Below are 17,692 nucleotides of genomic sequence, written 5' to 3'. Positions count from 1 at the left end.
AATTTATTTTTTTTTCAGCCAAACCAATAAACAAGCATTAAGATCGTGCAAATGCCATTTTCTGCCCATGAAGAAAACCTACGGGCAGAAGTAATTGGCTCACCTTCACGGATTGCAATGAGGCATACACTGAGCTTTGCAAAACCAAGATGGAATTTGGACAGAGATAAAAACTGCCTTTTCTTTCTTATGTAACAGCCGTTATCTCGGAGGCAACCACTATAATAACCCGAAAAGCATCGACAAAAGAAAAGTTGCCATCACATCAACTATCATTTCATGACGCAATAATCAACTGAAAAGGGGCATAAAATTATCTGTTTATATTGTGCAGATATACATATACATGAAAGTCTACATATACAGCTATTAAGCAACCAATAAGTGAACTTAACGAAGATTTCAGCAAACAGCAATCTATCGGTGTTCAAGCACAGTATAAACAGTATATCAGCCATGAGGGGCAGAAGATCATCTCTTACCACCTCGGTATTCGTTGATCATGACTACCCTTTCAGTTCTGTTCTTGTAGTTTACAACTGTCCTGAACGCTCCGGCTCTAGCAGCCCCTCCGGTTTGTCGGTTGAAAGTTGCGCGTAAGCTGACAGCGGCAGTAAATGGCTCTTTGTTTACGCTTGTGTCTTCTGGTAAACCTGAATCATGCCAGTCTTGGCCTGCTTCAGTCACCCCATGGCCGGTCTCCCCCGGTCCGGTGTCAACCTCTCGGCCGATGTAAAATTTGATGGAAGGATGCCTCAGGTCTTCGATCACGTAGGGGCCGAAGAAATTTTTGCGTTATCTGTAACTCCAGCATTGTGATTGTATGTCGCCATATCAACGATGTGCACTGGAATTTAAAGCAAGGATCAACGCATGTTAGTGGACAAGTAAGTGGATGGGAAAAAAAAAATGTGTTCGAAAGTTTGAATAATAAGAACTTTGTTCAGAGATCAAAAAGTAAACATTGTGCTTGCCTCAGACAAATCTCGGTTCATTTTAGTAAGTGATGAATATCCTATTAACAAGAGACATGCTTTTAAACAACTTATTTATGCCCGAAAAGCACACAAACACACATCCACACCCACACACCCACTCATACTCACAAAAATGCAGTTTACCTTGCTTGAATTCCACAAGATATAACGTTCCTACCGTGTCATTTGTGAAAGTACCCTCATGATGCAAGCATATTCTTTTGAGTGGGTATACCTCCACTTTTTTTTTTTCGCAGAGTGTATTAAAGTGTGTATGTATCTTTTTTGTACTGATCATGTAGACATGAACATGTTGTTAATCCTGTCTGGTTATCTATATTTTCAACGACTCGCATGTCAAAATGACAATGTTGTTTCTTGTATATTCTGTTGAAAAAAAAAGTGAAAATAAAGTTTGAATTTGAATTTGAATTTGAAAGCAACGTTGTATTTTTTTTTTTTTTATTTGCAAATGTCATTCCCTGTGGCATAACATCCTGACATTGATACAACAGTCTGGTTAGATTTTGCTATAAAATAAATGTGATCAAACATGATTGCAATAAGCCTTTAGACCCAAGTATGGGAGTGTTGTCATAATACATGTAGTGATGACATTTTGACCCTGTCACGAGACCTAATACGACAATAGTCCCACTCTTTTGTCAATATTACGAAATACTTACGTGTTTTTGAATAAATCAGTCACAAGCCGATTCTCTCTTCAAGTTGATTCACGAATATATAGACTCTATTCATATATGACAACTTTATCATCATTGTAAAACAACAAATGATAAATTTATTTCTTGGTTTGCGGGTTGTTTTCATAGTAAAATAGCCCGTTGATTACAAGATGAATAAGGCAATGAGGTCATTACTTTACTGGTCTCCCATATTTTTTCACATAAATCTTTACTGACAATATTTTTCTATATGAAAAAAAGAAGTGAAATAGAACATTACAATCACTCTCAAATAAATTACTCTGAAATGATTTGTTTGCAGGTTTTAACAAATACGTGAAGAAGCCGTGTAATTAACGAGCCTGTGAGAAATGTGTAACTCAATTCACGTCATACCTTGACATTGGGGACCATACCAGCCTGTATCACAGCCTCCTTGACCGTCACAGGAACCAGTCATTGGGTCACATTGGTTGGATGACGCACTACAGTGACAAGTCTGCGTGCAGTCCGCACCGTATGTACCGGCAACACATCCTTTTTTTTTTGGGGGGGGGGGGGGGTGTCACAAGAGAGAACCTTACTTGACTTTACTAGCATATACCATTTTCTGACACTCAACAAATACAACAAAGCGATGTCAGTGGATGTTTTCGTGCAGTAAAGGAGAAAAAAACACAGTGAAGCTTGTACGTAAAACATACAAGTTTACCGTGGCCAACGCTAGAAACCAAATTATGTTTGCATACCAGGACCCCGTTGCTAGAAACAGGACTTGAGATCAAACACAAGTATCGCCTGCGTTTAATCTCTGCGTTCCATTACTATAAGAGACTTCCTAAAGATTGGAACGCAATTTGCGTTTGATTCTCTTAATATTTTCAGATGTAATCCTTGTGGACGGGGGAAAGTCTGAAAGTAGCCGAAATAAATTCCTGCAAATAGCAAGCGCATCGTCTGTACATCCAAACGACACGGCGGCGAGTGTGGTAAAGAACGCTAAAATACACACACAAATATATATATATATATATATATATATATATATATATATATATATATATATATATATATTTATTTAGAATACCTTGGGTGATGTTTTGCTGAACACTACCATAACTACTTTATGATTAAAATGACTAGGATGCCTCGATATGCGCAAAAATTGCTTGTACGAAAAATAATTCACGTTATGCTGACTTCAGTCCCTGACAAACATATTTTGCAATATGACGTTGATATCAATAAATGGGCCATTTAATCATCTAAAGTTGTGGTCATGTGGTGAGTTCATCGGTCAGGAGTTTTTATGATCGCATTTATTGCAGCTTGTAATTTACACCTTGGATAATTTCTGACATGTGCGAATTGCGAGATCTTTGATATAAATTCGAGCGTCAAATATCATACTGCAGAGAAAAAAAAATATCGCCAATTATTACAACAGAAAGTGAATGATTTCAATTCGCGGGGTTGTCATGGCAAGATCACATATATATATATATATATATATATATATATATATACGGCATTACACGTATCATGGCAAGGTTAACAGTACACAAGCATGCTTTTCAGTGGACCTCTTATTTGTTTTTCCCCTCTAATCATAACTTTGTATTTTGCCGGTATGCATGTCTATTTTTTATCTGTAAACCATTATCTATAATGTTAAGTTGAAACATGCCTGTTTTATAATTCCTGATCTATTCTGTGTTATGTTTTGTTTGAAAAAAAAATAAACGGAGAAATAAATAAGTATGAATTATTGCATTGTTTTAGCGGATGATTTTACTTTACATTTTCAACAGAGCTTTGTTGAACAAAATACTACTGGTGGTACTGGTGGTGCTACAACGTCGGCTCAGTTTTATTGACCATTACTCTCTAAAAAAAATCGAGAGAAAATTTTCACTCTTAAAGGAGTGAATACAAAAAAGAGTGAATTTTGAGTGAAATTGGGGTGAATTTTGAGTGAAAATGTTCATTTTCACTCGTTTTAGAGTGACGTCAGGGATCACTCCAAAATCTTCGAGTGATCCCTGAGGTCACTCCAAAATGAGTGAAAATGAACATTTTCACTCGAAATTCACTACAATTTCACTCGAAATTCACTCTTTTTTGTATTCACTCCTTTAAGAGTGAAAAATTTCAGTCGATTTTTTTTAGAGAGTACGAATCAAACGCAAAATTTGGTTTGATTCATCAAAGTTGATAACACAAAGTTGCATGGCATTTGGGAGAATTGCGTTTGATTTTTTCAAGCTGCATTTAATCGCGAAGTTTCTAGCAACGGGGCTCTGGGCAAGTTATGAATTAAAAAACCTGAGCTTTACAAAATCGAAACAAACAACTTAACGCACATAAACGAATAAGCCGCTATAAGGGCCAAACAGCGCATGACTCTGACTACTACATTGTATGTGCAAGGCCATGATATAGGATCGTTGTTACATTTCTGTTTTTTTTTTTCGTCTATATGACATTACTATAGTCTCGATAGCAAGCACTGCGCAGTGGGAACTTGAAGGATAAAGTAGGAAAAGAAAATGTCACGTTGCTTACTCTCTACTTAGAAATACCATAGGGTCATTTTTCTGACTTGAAATAGCCCAAACGAAAGCAAAAGACCACGACAAAAGCAAAGTGATGAAATTTAACTTCGAAGATTAGATAGCTTGTAACTTGGAAATTACTCAAAATGTGACAACGCACAGTAGGGATAACGAGTGGTCGTTACAAGTCCAGAGAAAGGGAAGAAAAAGAACCGCCTAAAAAGGGGAGGGGTTGAAGCCTCAGATTTTCTCAGACTGAAATGTCATGTTTGATTATGGCGGATCCACAGGTGTCCTGATCGGGATGGGGGGGGGGGTGAGTTGGAGGGTAAGTTTTCAATTATTTTCAGCATCTTCTTGAAAAGTCTATAACGAATTTTCACCAATATTGGTATATATGATCTTTAATATGATATGATCTTAATTTCTTTAAATAAGCACCCCCCACCTCCCATCGCCGAAAAGGTGTGTGTGTGTGTGGGGGGGGGGGGGGTGAAGCCTCAAAGTCCGGTTTTTTTTTGTCATCTTTTTTTTTTCTCTATCGAAACGAACAAGATAGAGCTACGTTTTTAGTGCTATGAAAAAATGAATGAGTGAAATTTCATCTTTGATTATGGTAGATCCAGGGGTACCCTGATCGGATTGGACGGGAGCGGGGATAGGGAGGAGGCAGATTTTTCACATTTTCAGCATCTTCTTGCAAAAATCTACGCGGATTTTCACCAAACTTGGCTGATAACATCTTTACGGTGATAAACTGATGATATTCCTGGTATTTTTTTTTATCTTCTTCTATTAATAGAATCACATTTTAATGTAAAAAAAAAAGCCATAGTGTGCTAGGCAGATTAATTTATGAATGTACTTTTCAGAGCAGGGGGAGGGAGGTGGACTTTCACATTTTCTTCTTGGAACCCGCACAGTATATTCGTCAAACTTGGCAGGTACAGTATATCAGTATTTATCGGGTGATAGCCCCCCAATTACTTGTTCAAATAAAGCACCTCTCAGGTCTATGAACGGAGCTGCCGACGGGGGGGGGGGGGGGGGGGGGGGGTTGTTTGGATGGAAATCAACATTTCTTGAAACCCTAGACATGAAAAGAGGGAAATTTAAACAAATTGAACTACCAATGATAGACCATAGTAATTCTATCACATTTTACAAGGTACTTTGATGACATTAAACAGGTCTGCTCATAACGGATGGGAGGGGGTGCCCTTCTTGTAGCCCCTGCTTTGGAGGGGGGGGGGGGGGGGGGTGTCAAATTAGACTTGTTGCACAGAGAGAGGCACCCTTGGATCCGCCAGAATCAAATATTGACTTTCAGTCACTAATGTTGTTTTTTTAAATATTTTTATATAGCACTGTCTTAGCTCTTTCTTTAAGATTCAAAATGCCGGAGATTAGGAAATCTGACGCTTCAACACTCCCCTCCCCTTCGGCGTGGGGAGGGGGTGCTCATTTTAACAAATTAAGATCAGTCGTGTATCACATAGATGTTATCTGCCAAGTTTGGGGAAAATGCGTCAAAGATTTTTCAAGAAGACCCTGGAAATGTAGAAAATCCCCCTTCAACTCATCCCCCAACCCGATCAGGGCACCCCTGGATCCGTCTTAATCAAATTTTTAATTTCATTTATCGATGTTTAAAGCAATAACTTAGCCGTATCTTTTTTCGGTTCGACAGAAGAAGATAAAAATTCCAGCGTTTAAAGACTCCGTGGCTTCGACGCCCCCACCCCCCCCCCCCGCTTTCCGGCGTTGTCGGGGGGGGGGGGGGGGGGGCTCATTTAAATAAACAAGATTGTATCACCATAAAGATGCTAAATGTCAATTTTGATGAAAATCCGTTGTGGGGTTTAAAAGATAATGAAAACGGTAAAGGTTCATTACCAGTGTTGTTAGACATCAAGTTCATCTATATACAATGTACCATCAGGACGTAATACCGTTGACGCACGAGATTTTTACATTTCCCGGCAAAATTGACTTCTTTTTTACATTTGTCGTTGATACAATTCTCCAGATTCTTATATTTTCGGGCGAGACGTGTATACTGCATCTCCAGGCGTTTTTACAAATTCCGGCGAGACGTTGCAAATCCCAGTATTTTTTTCTTTTTACCAAATCTCGACCGTGTAAAGGTCCTGTTGATATATTACAATTTTGTTACAATGATAATTTGTAGTGGTGTATCGACTGGAATTATTGTCTTTGATTCAGCGTTAATTGTGCCCAGAGCTAGTGAGGGTTCCGATTCAATCAAAAGCGGCTGTCATTGCAATTGTATCATGAGACAGGGTATAAAGTAAGGCAGAGAACGTGAATTCGAAAATCAACTATCAGGTTCATGTAAAAACGAAGCACTACCTAAGAGGTATCCTTGCGGTATACCCTTCAAGTTAGTTCTTGGCTTTGTATTAGACTTTAAATTATTCAAACTGACAAAATGAGTTCTATTGTTGTAGTTACTCTTGAACCAATCCAAGGGCATCCCACGAATTCCAAAAAGTCTTAATCGTGTGTGATAGCTTTTGATTTTCATAGCTTATAGTGCCAATCGTAAGGCCTTTGAGTACTCCAAAAGATATCAACTGTATGTTACATATATTTGAGTTCGATCGCCTCTAAATTGTTAACAACAATTAAAGTTAAAAATGATTATTTCTCTATACGAAAAACAGATTTACTGTCATGTCAACAATTTCCAAAAAGTCAACTGCGATTGAAAAAAAAAAACAACAAAAACAAACTAACACGACCACAATGCAGTTGTTCTAAACAGATTTAATTGCACTTGTATACATACTTATAAACTCTTATTCCGTTTAAAATCTCAGAAAATTAGAACATTTTCCATTAATTTTTATGTCCCTTAGGGTGATTTGAAACCAAAATAAAAAAAAAATAAGATAATTCAACAATATTCGACTGGCGGCGCAAGACACGAATTTCTTTCTATCATACCATGACAAAAAGACAATAAGCGAATATATGAGGAAAGCAATCGGAGCATACACATTGTATTCTTAATTACCTGTAATGCAGTTAAGTCCTGACCAGCCAGCGGCACAGGAGCATCCATAGGGGTCTTGAAGGCAGAATAATGACCCTCGACAGTCGTTGTTTGAGGAGTCAATATGTCCACAAGAAACCGTGCAATTTTTTCCTACGTAGCCGTACGGGCAAGCTGTCATAAGGGAAATGTAAATCAAGTGCATGTAGTCATGGACACGTATTTAAGAAAGACAATCACATGTGTTTTTACACACCAACACTTCAAAATACAATTATATTACTATGAAAATACTGTATAACGAGAGAATGCATGTTTATTTGAGCTATTTATTTGTGTGTAGCGCTTAACATTTACACTACGGGAACCTGGCGGCCGGTGTATTAAATCGATGGGCATGTCAGAATTTGGCACGGAACGAGCTTAAAAAATGCACAGGTTATTCGTTAAACATTGTATGTACAAATGCATTCGTCGAATAAAGCGCACACAATTTGTGACTTTGTACAGACATTGGCTAAATATAACCAATATAACTCTCTGATCTTAGCGGGAAATTGGTTCCTCTCCTGACCAACATAATCTGTGAATTTTCCCTCGTAGGTCAGGAGAACACTAGCTGTTCTGTATTTAAAATAAAGGGCAAACGATAATAAACTGTAAAAGAGATATACATTGTCCCAATCGATGGACCACATTTTCTTATTCTGAAAGAAAAAAAAATGATATTAATTTGTGATGTATAAACGGAAAAGTGTCATTGTCACTGTCACTGCCCCAGTACGGCACCCAGTTGCATTGTGCATACGTGGTGTTGACTCGTAGATAATGCTGCGAAAAAAAAAAAGCTTCCACGAGAAAATTGATAAAGGTAAAGGTGTCTAAAAGTTTCATGGTATTATGAGTAAATCCATGTGAAGTAACAGCGATAACTTTGTCGTCAGGACCCACAGAATCTTCAAAATGTAATCTGAAGTAGTGTATTATGCTTGGAAAAAGAGTCAAATGCACATTATTACTCCTTGCCAATGGAGCATTTTATGTTTCATACAGACAGAGACGTTTAGATCTATTTATCATAATTATAGTCCAGGCAAGAAGGCACGTGACCTAATTGTTTTGATATATACACTATTTTTTTTTTAATGGTTTCTTGTCAAATTGAGGGTGCTAACTCCAAATCTGATTGATTCCACTCACGTAACCTTGAGCATCCAAAATCCAAAATCCAAAAATCCAAAATAGCAGATATGCTAATTTGGCCGTGATAATCACAACAATGTGCATTTTATGACCAAGTATTCTACTAAACTTTGTACATTTCTGTTCCTAGAGTAACTCCATCTCCATATGCAAGAGAATTTTTCTTTTCATATAGGTACATTTAGTACTTAAAGCTCATTTTCAATTCAAATGGCCGCCATTCCTATGGTCATGTAAAATATGTATGGTAAAAATTATGCATGGAAATATAAAACAAATTTACTGTATTTCCAGTTCTGTACCTACGCTGTTGTAAAGTGTTGCATGTACAATAGAAATATGTTGGGTGCCACTTACAATGTAGAGGGCCTACATGTATTTGTTTATTCATATGCAAAAATTCAAAAATGAACGCCACTCCTATTCTTCTGTGCAATATGAATGACAAAAATATACATGGAATTAGACAACCAATTGCTTTTTTTTTTCTGTCATACAGCTACATTGTTTATCAAGATTTAGTGCTGTTCATATATCTGAAGGATGAATTGAACAAAATGTATTCTTTTGTGATACAAAAGTCCCAATTTGTCAAATAAATTAGGATTTTCACTAAAAATAAGGAATGGAGTTTTGAGTATTTAATATTCGCAAGCCTTACGATGTCTAATACAATTTCATATCTTTTTTTTTTTTTTTGGTTTTCAACACCACATTAAAAAAAAAATCAATATGCTATCGTATTGTATATGTGACCCTGCATGCATCACAAAACCAACGAAAAGTCGCCGGACCTCGATATTTAGTTAAGAGCAGATTCTGAGAGAGCAGAATCTAAGCTTTGAAATGATGTATAACTCAATTCAAATGGACTTCCCTAACCTACCTAAATACTTGAAAGAAAGTATACACTCTGGTCTCTGGAAACTGAGAAAAGAGGCTCTGAACTACATAGTGTATTCAAGCGCTTAATCTTTCTCTATTAAAGCAGCGCTAACTGTGCAATGATAGGGACAAAACAGGATGTCAACCACCGGAGCAACAACAATTAAGGGATTATCAGCTTAGGCTGAAATTGAGCATGTGCTATCAATTCTACTCACGTTCATTCTGTCCATGATTAATGCCAACTTACAAAGCAGTAGCATTATCTTTTAAAAAGTTATTAGGCTTAAACGTGAAGAGTGTACAAGGATTTTAAGGCATGAAAAGGGGCCTCTAATACATACTTTCCACAAAAAAGGGTGGTTGAAAAATTGCTGGAAACACACTTTCCCATTCGTGTTGTGATCTCAAACTAAAGAATGATGTAGAAGAAAGATACCTCTTTCAGCAAATCTTATGAAAAACTCGAGTTTGGCTTAGTTGACCCATTGCACCTGTTTTGAGTCCTCACGTAAAATAAAGGGGTGCGACTTTTTGATCGAGTGCCAGTGAAGGAGAGTAGACTTGAGTGTGCCTTAATTTAGAGACGTATTAGTACGCTATGTATGGTAACTGTTGGCCCATACTTATGAGCGGGATGCTCTGCAGTTTAGTAGATGAAAGCTAGGGTAGCAGTAAAGAGGTGGTAAGTTTGGTTCACAGTAGCATGTCAATCTCTAGATCCAAAGGATCCGGCGTCAATGCTACGTGTAATCGATCATACCGTTCCACTAGAAAGGATAAAGATTGTCTGTTCCTTTAAAAAAGAAAAAAAAAAGAAATTGAGGTTCTGTGTGTGGAGAGAGTCACAACTCATACATATAGAATATTCCGCTTCATTCATTCAAAGTAAGATGCTTAACTAGGTACATGAAGAGGTCCTGCCTTACATCCCCCTGGACCTCATAGAGAACCAGCTGTAGAGCAGCTAGATATAGGTTATCCAGCCATCTTCTCAGATGGATGATAAAACAGACAAAAGAGTAATGACTTTTGGACCCAAGGCCAGCTTGAAGGTTTCCAGATGATTTTGACCGAACATTGTTACATCACCGTTTATGTATTCCCTGTATGTGGGAGTGAGGTCCAACAAAACTCCCAGATAGGACCTATATCATCGGTAGGGAACTCCTAAGCCTATGCTTGGAAGGCTCGCCACACAAGGCTACCGTGAGCATAGCGTTGGCAAGATGGTTATTAAGATGGAAGACATAGGTCTGATGGTAACCGTTTAAAGGTTGGGGGAAGTCTTACGAAGGTGAAGTACTACTCCATTGACTTAAGATGGGTCAGGACTCGGCTGATGTCATCCAAGGACATTCTATGAGACGTAAGGGCAAGATTATCAGCACGAGCAAACTTCTTACATGAAGTGATTGTCATGTCACCATGTACATGTGACCCTGCATCACAAAACCAACAAAAAGTCGCCAGACATGGATTTTTCAATTAAGGGCAAATTCTGGAAGAGCAGACTCTAAGCTTTGAAATATTGTATAACTCATTTAAAAGGGACTCCCCTAACCTACCTAAATTCTGGAAAGAAAGCACACACTCTGGAAAAAGTGTTAACTGAGAAAAAAAAGGCTTTGGAGTACACACTAAGAAATCAGGGTTCAATTTGGGGTTGAATTTGACCCAATGCACCCTTGCGTGGACTAGGGTTGAATATTTAACTTCTATGGGTGCTATTTACTCCGAATGGGGTTCACCTTTGAGAAAGTTTAATTTTTGAACGTCTCCAAATAGAGGAGTTAGTCTGCTACAAAAACCTAGATCATAGTGTTGCGTTAAACATGACATGATTTGTAATGCAGTATCAGTAGTGATTTGAATTGTGGATGATGTTCATCTTTAAGATTGCAAATCAATCAATATAAAGATGTTTGTTGGTGTTTGATAAAATGAAATAGCATTTTTTGTTCGTGCCAGTTTCATAAACAGTACGTGAGCAAAGACTATTAGCACACGCCAATCCCGGAAATTAACCAATCACTCACATCAGAGAAGACGATCGAGGCATATTACAGCGAGCTAGCTACTGTACAGTATTTGTGTACGTGTCACAAAGCAAAGCGTCGCGACAGTTCACTTCCATTTCGTTCTAGAACTCCCGTGCAATTGCATTGATGCGGGGCTTTTTCGTTGCAAGACTTGCTGATTTATACAAGACTAAGGTGAGTAAATGATCACTTTGTAAATCATGACATATTTGGGTTGCTTCTGTACGGCTAGATCCTTCAATTCTTCGGTAATAGGCCTAATTTCAATCGTTTGTCGTGCCGTTCTTTGTTACCACGTTCACGCGTGTATTAATACACTGTACAAATACATGCAAAATCATATGACCTACAAATGGGAAGTAATACGGGCCTCTTTACGGTTACTACTGCTTGCTACTGCCATTTAGCAGAGTTACCAAGTCTCACGCATTCTGAGTGAGACTATCGACAAGAAATAAGGCAAAACAGTTTGCATTGTTTAATTTAATGGTAGTTTAATGTATAGTGATTTGTGATACTGTTTCGTCTTCTATTGCATGTGCTTATATGAGACAGTCTACAGAGTCAGTACCGGTAGGCTATTAAGGCACAACAGAAAAACTGATATGAGACAAAATATCGTCGCCAATCGTCCCCGACGATCCAAATTTTGGGCCTCATGTGCCCATTACTGCGCTCTTTTTGGCTCATTATAAATATCAACAAAAGATGGTTCCGACGAGTCGGAACGAAGTCGTCTCTTTTCGTCTCGACTAATCAATTAAGGAGGTCTTTTGTCGATCGGCGAAGCGTTTCAGTGATTGTTCAAACGTCGCACATCGTCCCCGACGACTGCGTATTCAACTTGACTAACCGTTTTGTAAAGGTTTTGGTGATGGTTTCGCGTCGCTCATCGTCCCGACGATTGACCATTGAATTTAAATCACCGTTCCGTGGCGAGTTTGTTAATCCATAACTGTTCAAACGTCGCACTTATCGTCCCGACGATTGTCCATTCAACTTGAATCACTGGTCAGAGACGCGTTTAGTAATTGTTAAAGCGTCGCGCATTGTCCCTAGGCTTGCCCTTTGAACTTAAATCACCGTTTGGTATGAGTTTGAAACGTCGCACATCGTCCCGACGATTGCTCATTCAATGATAGAAATTGCTCGATGCTGAGGTGTTTATTTTTTCTAACATCGCGAGTGGTCCCGACGATTGCCCATTGAATTGAAATTGTCGTTCAATGATTGCCACCAGGGTAATTCATCTTCTATGAAGCCTTGCTCTCATGTTTGCCATACTTGTCTGTAAAAAATACAAAAACATCGTAACGAGATCCGATGGCTGTCAGACTCCCGAAATTCTTGAATGAATCATGAAAAAAAAAGTGATGAACGTACATTATTATCTTTCCACGAATCCAGAGCTTGAAAGAAAACATCCGGCATTTATTTTATCATCGTACGGAGTTCAATATCATTGTTATTCATTTCCGAACGTCAAAGCAAATTTCCGACACTTATATTAACATCTTTCAGAGCTGAATGTTATTGCTATTTACTTTCGAACGCATAAGCAAATACCCGGCATTTTTTTATCATCGTACGGAGTTGTATATCATTAGTAGTCATTTCCGAACGTCAAAGCAAACATGCGATATTTATTTAATCACCGTACGGAGTCGAATATTACTGTTATTCATTTCCGAACGCAAAATCGAATTTCTGACATTAATTTTAGCACCGTACGGAGCTGAATCTTACCGTTATTCAAATCGAAAAGTATAAGCATCCTTGGTATAAGCAAACATCCGACATTTATTTTAGTACCGTACGGAGTCGAATATTACCGTTATTCATTTCCAAAAATAAAAACAACATCTGACATTTATTTTAGCATCTTATACGGAGTCGACTGTTACCGCTGTCCATTTCCAAAAGTAAAGGCAAACATCCGACTTTTTTTGGTGGCCCGACGTGCGTTTTTGGTGGCCCCTGTCCACCGAGCCACCGTTAGTGTCGAGCCCTGGTGTACACCTCACTAACCTCAGCTTGTTGTGGAAACTTATACTGCCATACGAGGGGAGATGCTTTCATCTCTTCTAGAGAGCTTCCCTATGAGCGAATGAAAATCTTTGTTTGGCATTTTCATTTCTATACTCCATAATCATTCGTTGTTTCCAAACATTTTCATGATGTCGGTATTTCAATATCATAATATTTTTCTTAATGTATTCTATTTTCATTCCTTGACCAAAGTCAGTATGTCCGCCACAAGTACGGTAATCGCTACGTTTCGCGCAGTGCAATATGTGCCGAAGTGCGAAACACGTGGTTATCAAGTTCAATGAAACGCGCCGTCCATGCGTGCTACTTGTTTGGTTTCGTAGTAGCTCCATGGTTACGGCAAAGACAATAAACGGAGGAGGCACTCCATATAGTTTTTTTCGTTTACAGTAAACAGTTTACATTCGATACAAATAAATTAATAGTCACGTCTTTTACTGTTTGATGATCGCCAAGTCGGGAAGAAGTATCTAGAGGAACTTCTCAGTTGATATGTCCGTGATGTTCATTCTAATTTTCACACGCAGTGGTACGCAGATTTTATGAGTGTGAGATCGAAAGAAGTTTCAATATATGTTGCCATGATATTATGTAGGCCTACTGTTGTGTAATTGGGTAGGTATAGCTCTTACACTATAAACTTCAGCTTGTTGCAACGGCATCTAGGAAAGCGATATTTTCTTCGGCATTCGGGACCTTTTTTATATCATCATTTTTTTTTGACACGTGATTTGATTGTAAGTATGAAGCGACGAATAACCCCTTTGTTTTGTTTTAGTGCTAACATTAATGTGTAATACACCAATACTGTTCAACGTGTGGGTTTTTTTTACTGTTAAAGAAGCCAAGATAAGGCGACATTTTGATAGAATTATGCCGTTCGGTCGGTTTACAGACTGCTTATAACCTGAAATAGTTGCAGTGCGCGCATTTTTTTGGGGGGCCACCTGTTTTCGCATAAATTTACACTAGAAAGGTTGTCAGTTTTTTTTTTCTTCTGCCATTATTTCCTCTGATATGATTTGTCGTGGCCATTAAGTTAGTTTCAACCTAAAAGATACGTGTCACGTATAGGTCTATTGGTTGCCAGCACGCATTTATCTGACTTGTTGTGCGGTTAAGTCTGTTGTTGTTGTTGTTGTTGTTGTTGTTGTTGTTGTTGTTGTTGTTGTTTATCATTCATGGGAGGGGGCAAACAAGAGTGAGAAATGAGGGAGAGGTGAACTCAGAACAAGGAAACATCTGTTCATTTAGCTGTCACTTATGCCAGCAGTAGTAATTGTCATCACCATTGCTATTCAGATCAGTTTTATAGTCATATCCTATAACATTCAATACACGACTATCATCATCATGACATGAGAGAGAGAGAGAGAGAGAGAGAGAGAGAGAGGAAAAAAACCGCCACCCGTTCAAGGGCGTATACAAAGCAAACGAATCGCAAAGTAGATCAACGGGGGGGGGGGGGGGGGTTGCGTTTCATCAACGAGTTCGTCGGAGGTTTTCACCGACAAATTTGCCATCAGCCAATCAGACGCAAGGATTTCAGTAGCTTTTAACAGTTGTCAGTGTAAATCACTGACAAAAAGTTTCATGAAACGGTCCCCAGGAAGGTGGATTCATGGTACAATATTCCGTATGGCATACCAGCAATACAAACAGACACGTTACTGCAAAATAAATGATAGAACACAGCAAGCGAGCAGGCTAGAATCAAACCTCCTTTTGTAGGAAAGTCCAACAAAAGTCTTACAACATACCTGTAATAGGGGGTTCACACGTACACAAATTAGCATGTTACAGAACTCAATTTTTGTTACCCTTTAGCAAACTCCAGTCTTTTGCACATGTGGACACACACACACACACACACACACACACACACACACACACAACAGAAAATTAGTGCGAACCAGTAGCGCGATGCATAACCTCAGAAATCTTGCTGATATTTCTGAATGAGCGCGGTATTTGCCCCGGCAGTACTTGAACGGTCGGGTTTAGAAACTTGATTGAGTTCTTTTATTCTCATCATTAACAACAGCGTGCTCTCCACACCACTGTGAGGCACAAGAACAATAGTTTCATCGATTGGCAATTAGCGGGTTATTTTCTGTACGTGTGAACGGTTGCAAAAAAAACCCTCAACTTTCCGAGGGTGGCTGGAGCGTCTGAACCAAAAAGTGTACAATCCTCGCGTGTACGCTCTTTTGTTGGAAAAAAAAACAACCTCGAGTATTGGAGCATGTTCAGTAACGCGCTATTTTGCACATCGTGAAGGCGGGTATTGATATATCAGACTCAGCATGGGGGGGGGGGGGCTGATGAAATCTAGCATTAAAAGAATGAACTACACTGACATACTAAAAATGATAAAACTGGACATGAAGTTCATGACCTCTATCCTCGTGCCTCGGACACGGGAAGTACTATGCATGTATCTACAAGCTACATTAAAGTAAAGCATAATGATATAATCATAAACGCTGCGATTCGAAGTGTTCTTCTGTTTTGCTTTCAGCAATAACCAAAACTGTATTTTTACGCTCGATTCACAGCGGAGCACTAAATAAATCGAGTGTATAATATCAATACTAACTCTTTAAGAAAAGCAGGCCTGTGATTTCTCTTTAGTCTGTTGAAGTATCTCATTGATATGATTTTTTTTTTTCAGTCAATTGTGCTCCCCTGACTAAGCTATCAAGAGTATAGCTTTTGTGTTCGGAAACTGGATTTACGCAAAGCATACATTCACCATGTATAGTACAATGCTCCAATATTGATGAAAGCGGTTTCGTGTGTGATACGTATTCCTCTTTCGGGTGAGTGTGCTGTGAAATCCGGTCATTTTGTTTTATTTTCAACTGCATCTCCTTATTTTGTAACTGTGGATGAGACTTTATTTCATTTTCTAAATCATGCAGGATGAGCCATACGTTTATTTTTCGGCATAGATAGATAATTTGCCTTTTTGAATGACGAACCTTCGTGTAATTTTGGGATTAACAGATTTGTTACAGCTGCACTGGGATGTCTTCTAAATTACATTTTGAGGCCACTGAGATCAAGATGATCATGCGTAGGCGTATATAACTCTCTACACTTTAATGTACATGAAGTTGATCAATTAAGAAAAAATAACATATTTACTTTTGCTTACAATCCAGCACATTACAACGCATCGCACATCAACCTGCCAATGCCCAATAATCTTGGTAACAGCTCATTATTCCGAAGGTTCGTTATTCACAAGACTCTTTAGTCCGAAGATTCGTTTTTCCGAAGCTTCGTCATTCCGAATTTCATTTTCAATCTAACGAATCTCCGGAATAACGAACCGTCGGAATAACGCAATGTTCGGATTAACGAACCCTTTTTCATTTTCGGATTAACGAACCTCGGTATAGGAAATTTGTGCATTTCAGATTAATGACCCTTCGGAATAGCGAACCTGGGAATAACGAACAGCACCAATAATCTTATAAAGAGAAAGGATGCCCGATATATACATTAAAAATATTGAGGTATAATTAAGATACAGCATTATGTACATAACAGCAACAACAACAACAACAAGATTAGGATTGAGTAAGCAGACAAGTTTTCAACAATGATTTGAACATATCAACACTTTCAGCTATACGAATATAGAGAGGGAGTTTATTCCAAAGGGGTGGGGAAATACAGAAAAGGTCCTATATCACCATAGCGGGTATGTGCGGGACCACGTGATAATTGGAGAGAAGAGAGAGAACAGGCTGAAGTGGAGGAGCGGAAGGGAGGTAAGATTAATCCATAATATTTATCTTGTAAACAATAAGGATGATTTTAAAGGTGATACGTTGATGTATGGGGAGCCAGTGGAGGGATTGGATAACTGGAGTAATTTGGTCAGATGTTTTTGTCAGGGTTACAAGCCTTGCAGCTGTATTTTGAATTTTGAATTTGGTGCAATACTCGAAGCAGGGAGACCAACAAGAAGGAAATTGCAGTAGTTAAGATGAGAAGTAACAAATGCGTGAATTAGACGTTCGGTGGAAGACTGCTCCGATAACTTACAGATATTAATAATGTATTTTTACAAATACCCCTGAAGCAGCAGAACGACATGAGTTCTTAATGTGTGTGTTATTTCATTTGTTCGTTTGTTGTTGTTTTTTAAAGTTCAGATGCTTATCTACCATAACTCCTAGATCTCTGACGGATTGGGAGATGAATTTTTGTGAGAAAACTAGCCCGCCTGACAATTCTGATTTATCAGAATTCAATTTCAAAT

General features: G+C 38.4%; 1 protein-coding gene across 1 annotated transcript in view; it reads right to left on the bottom strand.

Moving 5' to 3' along the window:
* Nucleotides 1-471: 471 nt before the first annotated feature.
* LOC139719014 (uncharacterized) overlaps nucleotides 472-17,692 on the bottom strand; it is a 71,626-nt gene continuing 54,405 nt past the window's right edge. The window contains exons 5-6 of the mRNA XM_071630455.1: nucleotides 7,259-7,411; nucleotides 472-761 (exon numbers count right to left, since the gene is read on the bottom strand). Of these exons, the coding sequence (XP_071486556.1) occupies nucleotides 472-761; nucleotides 7,259-7,411 (443 nt within the window). The remainder of the gene's footprint in view (nucleotides 762-7,258; nucleotides 7,412-17,692) is intronic.

The sequence above is a fragment of the Diadema antillarum genome, unplaced genomic scaffold (assembly GCF_040938485.1).
Source record: "Diadema antillarum isolate AM-2024a unplaced genomic scaffold, OU_Dant_1.0 scf00000103, whole genome shotgun sequence".
Lineage (NCBI taxonomy): Eukaryota > Metazoa > Echinodermata > Echinoidea > Diadematoida > Diadematidae > Diadema > Diadema antillarum.
The sequence above is the reverse complement of the archived record's forward strand: the minus strand, read 5'-3'. Positions and strand labels throughout refer to the sequence as shown.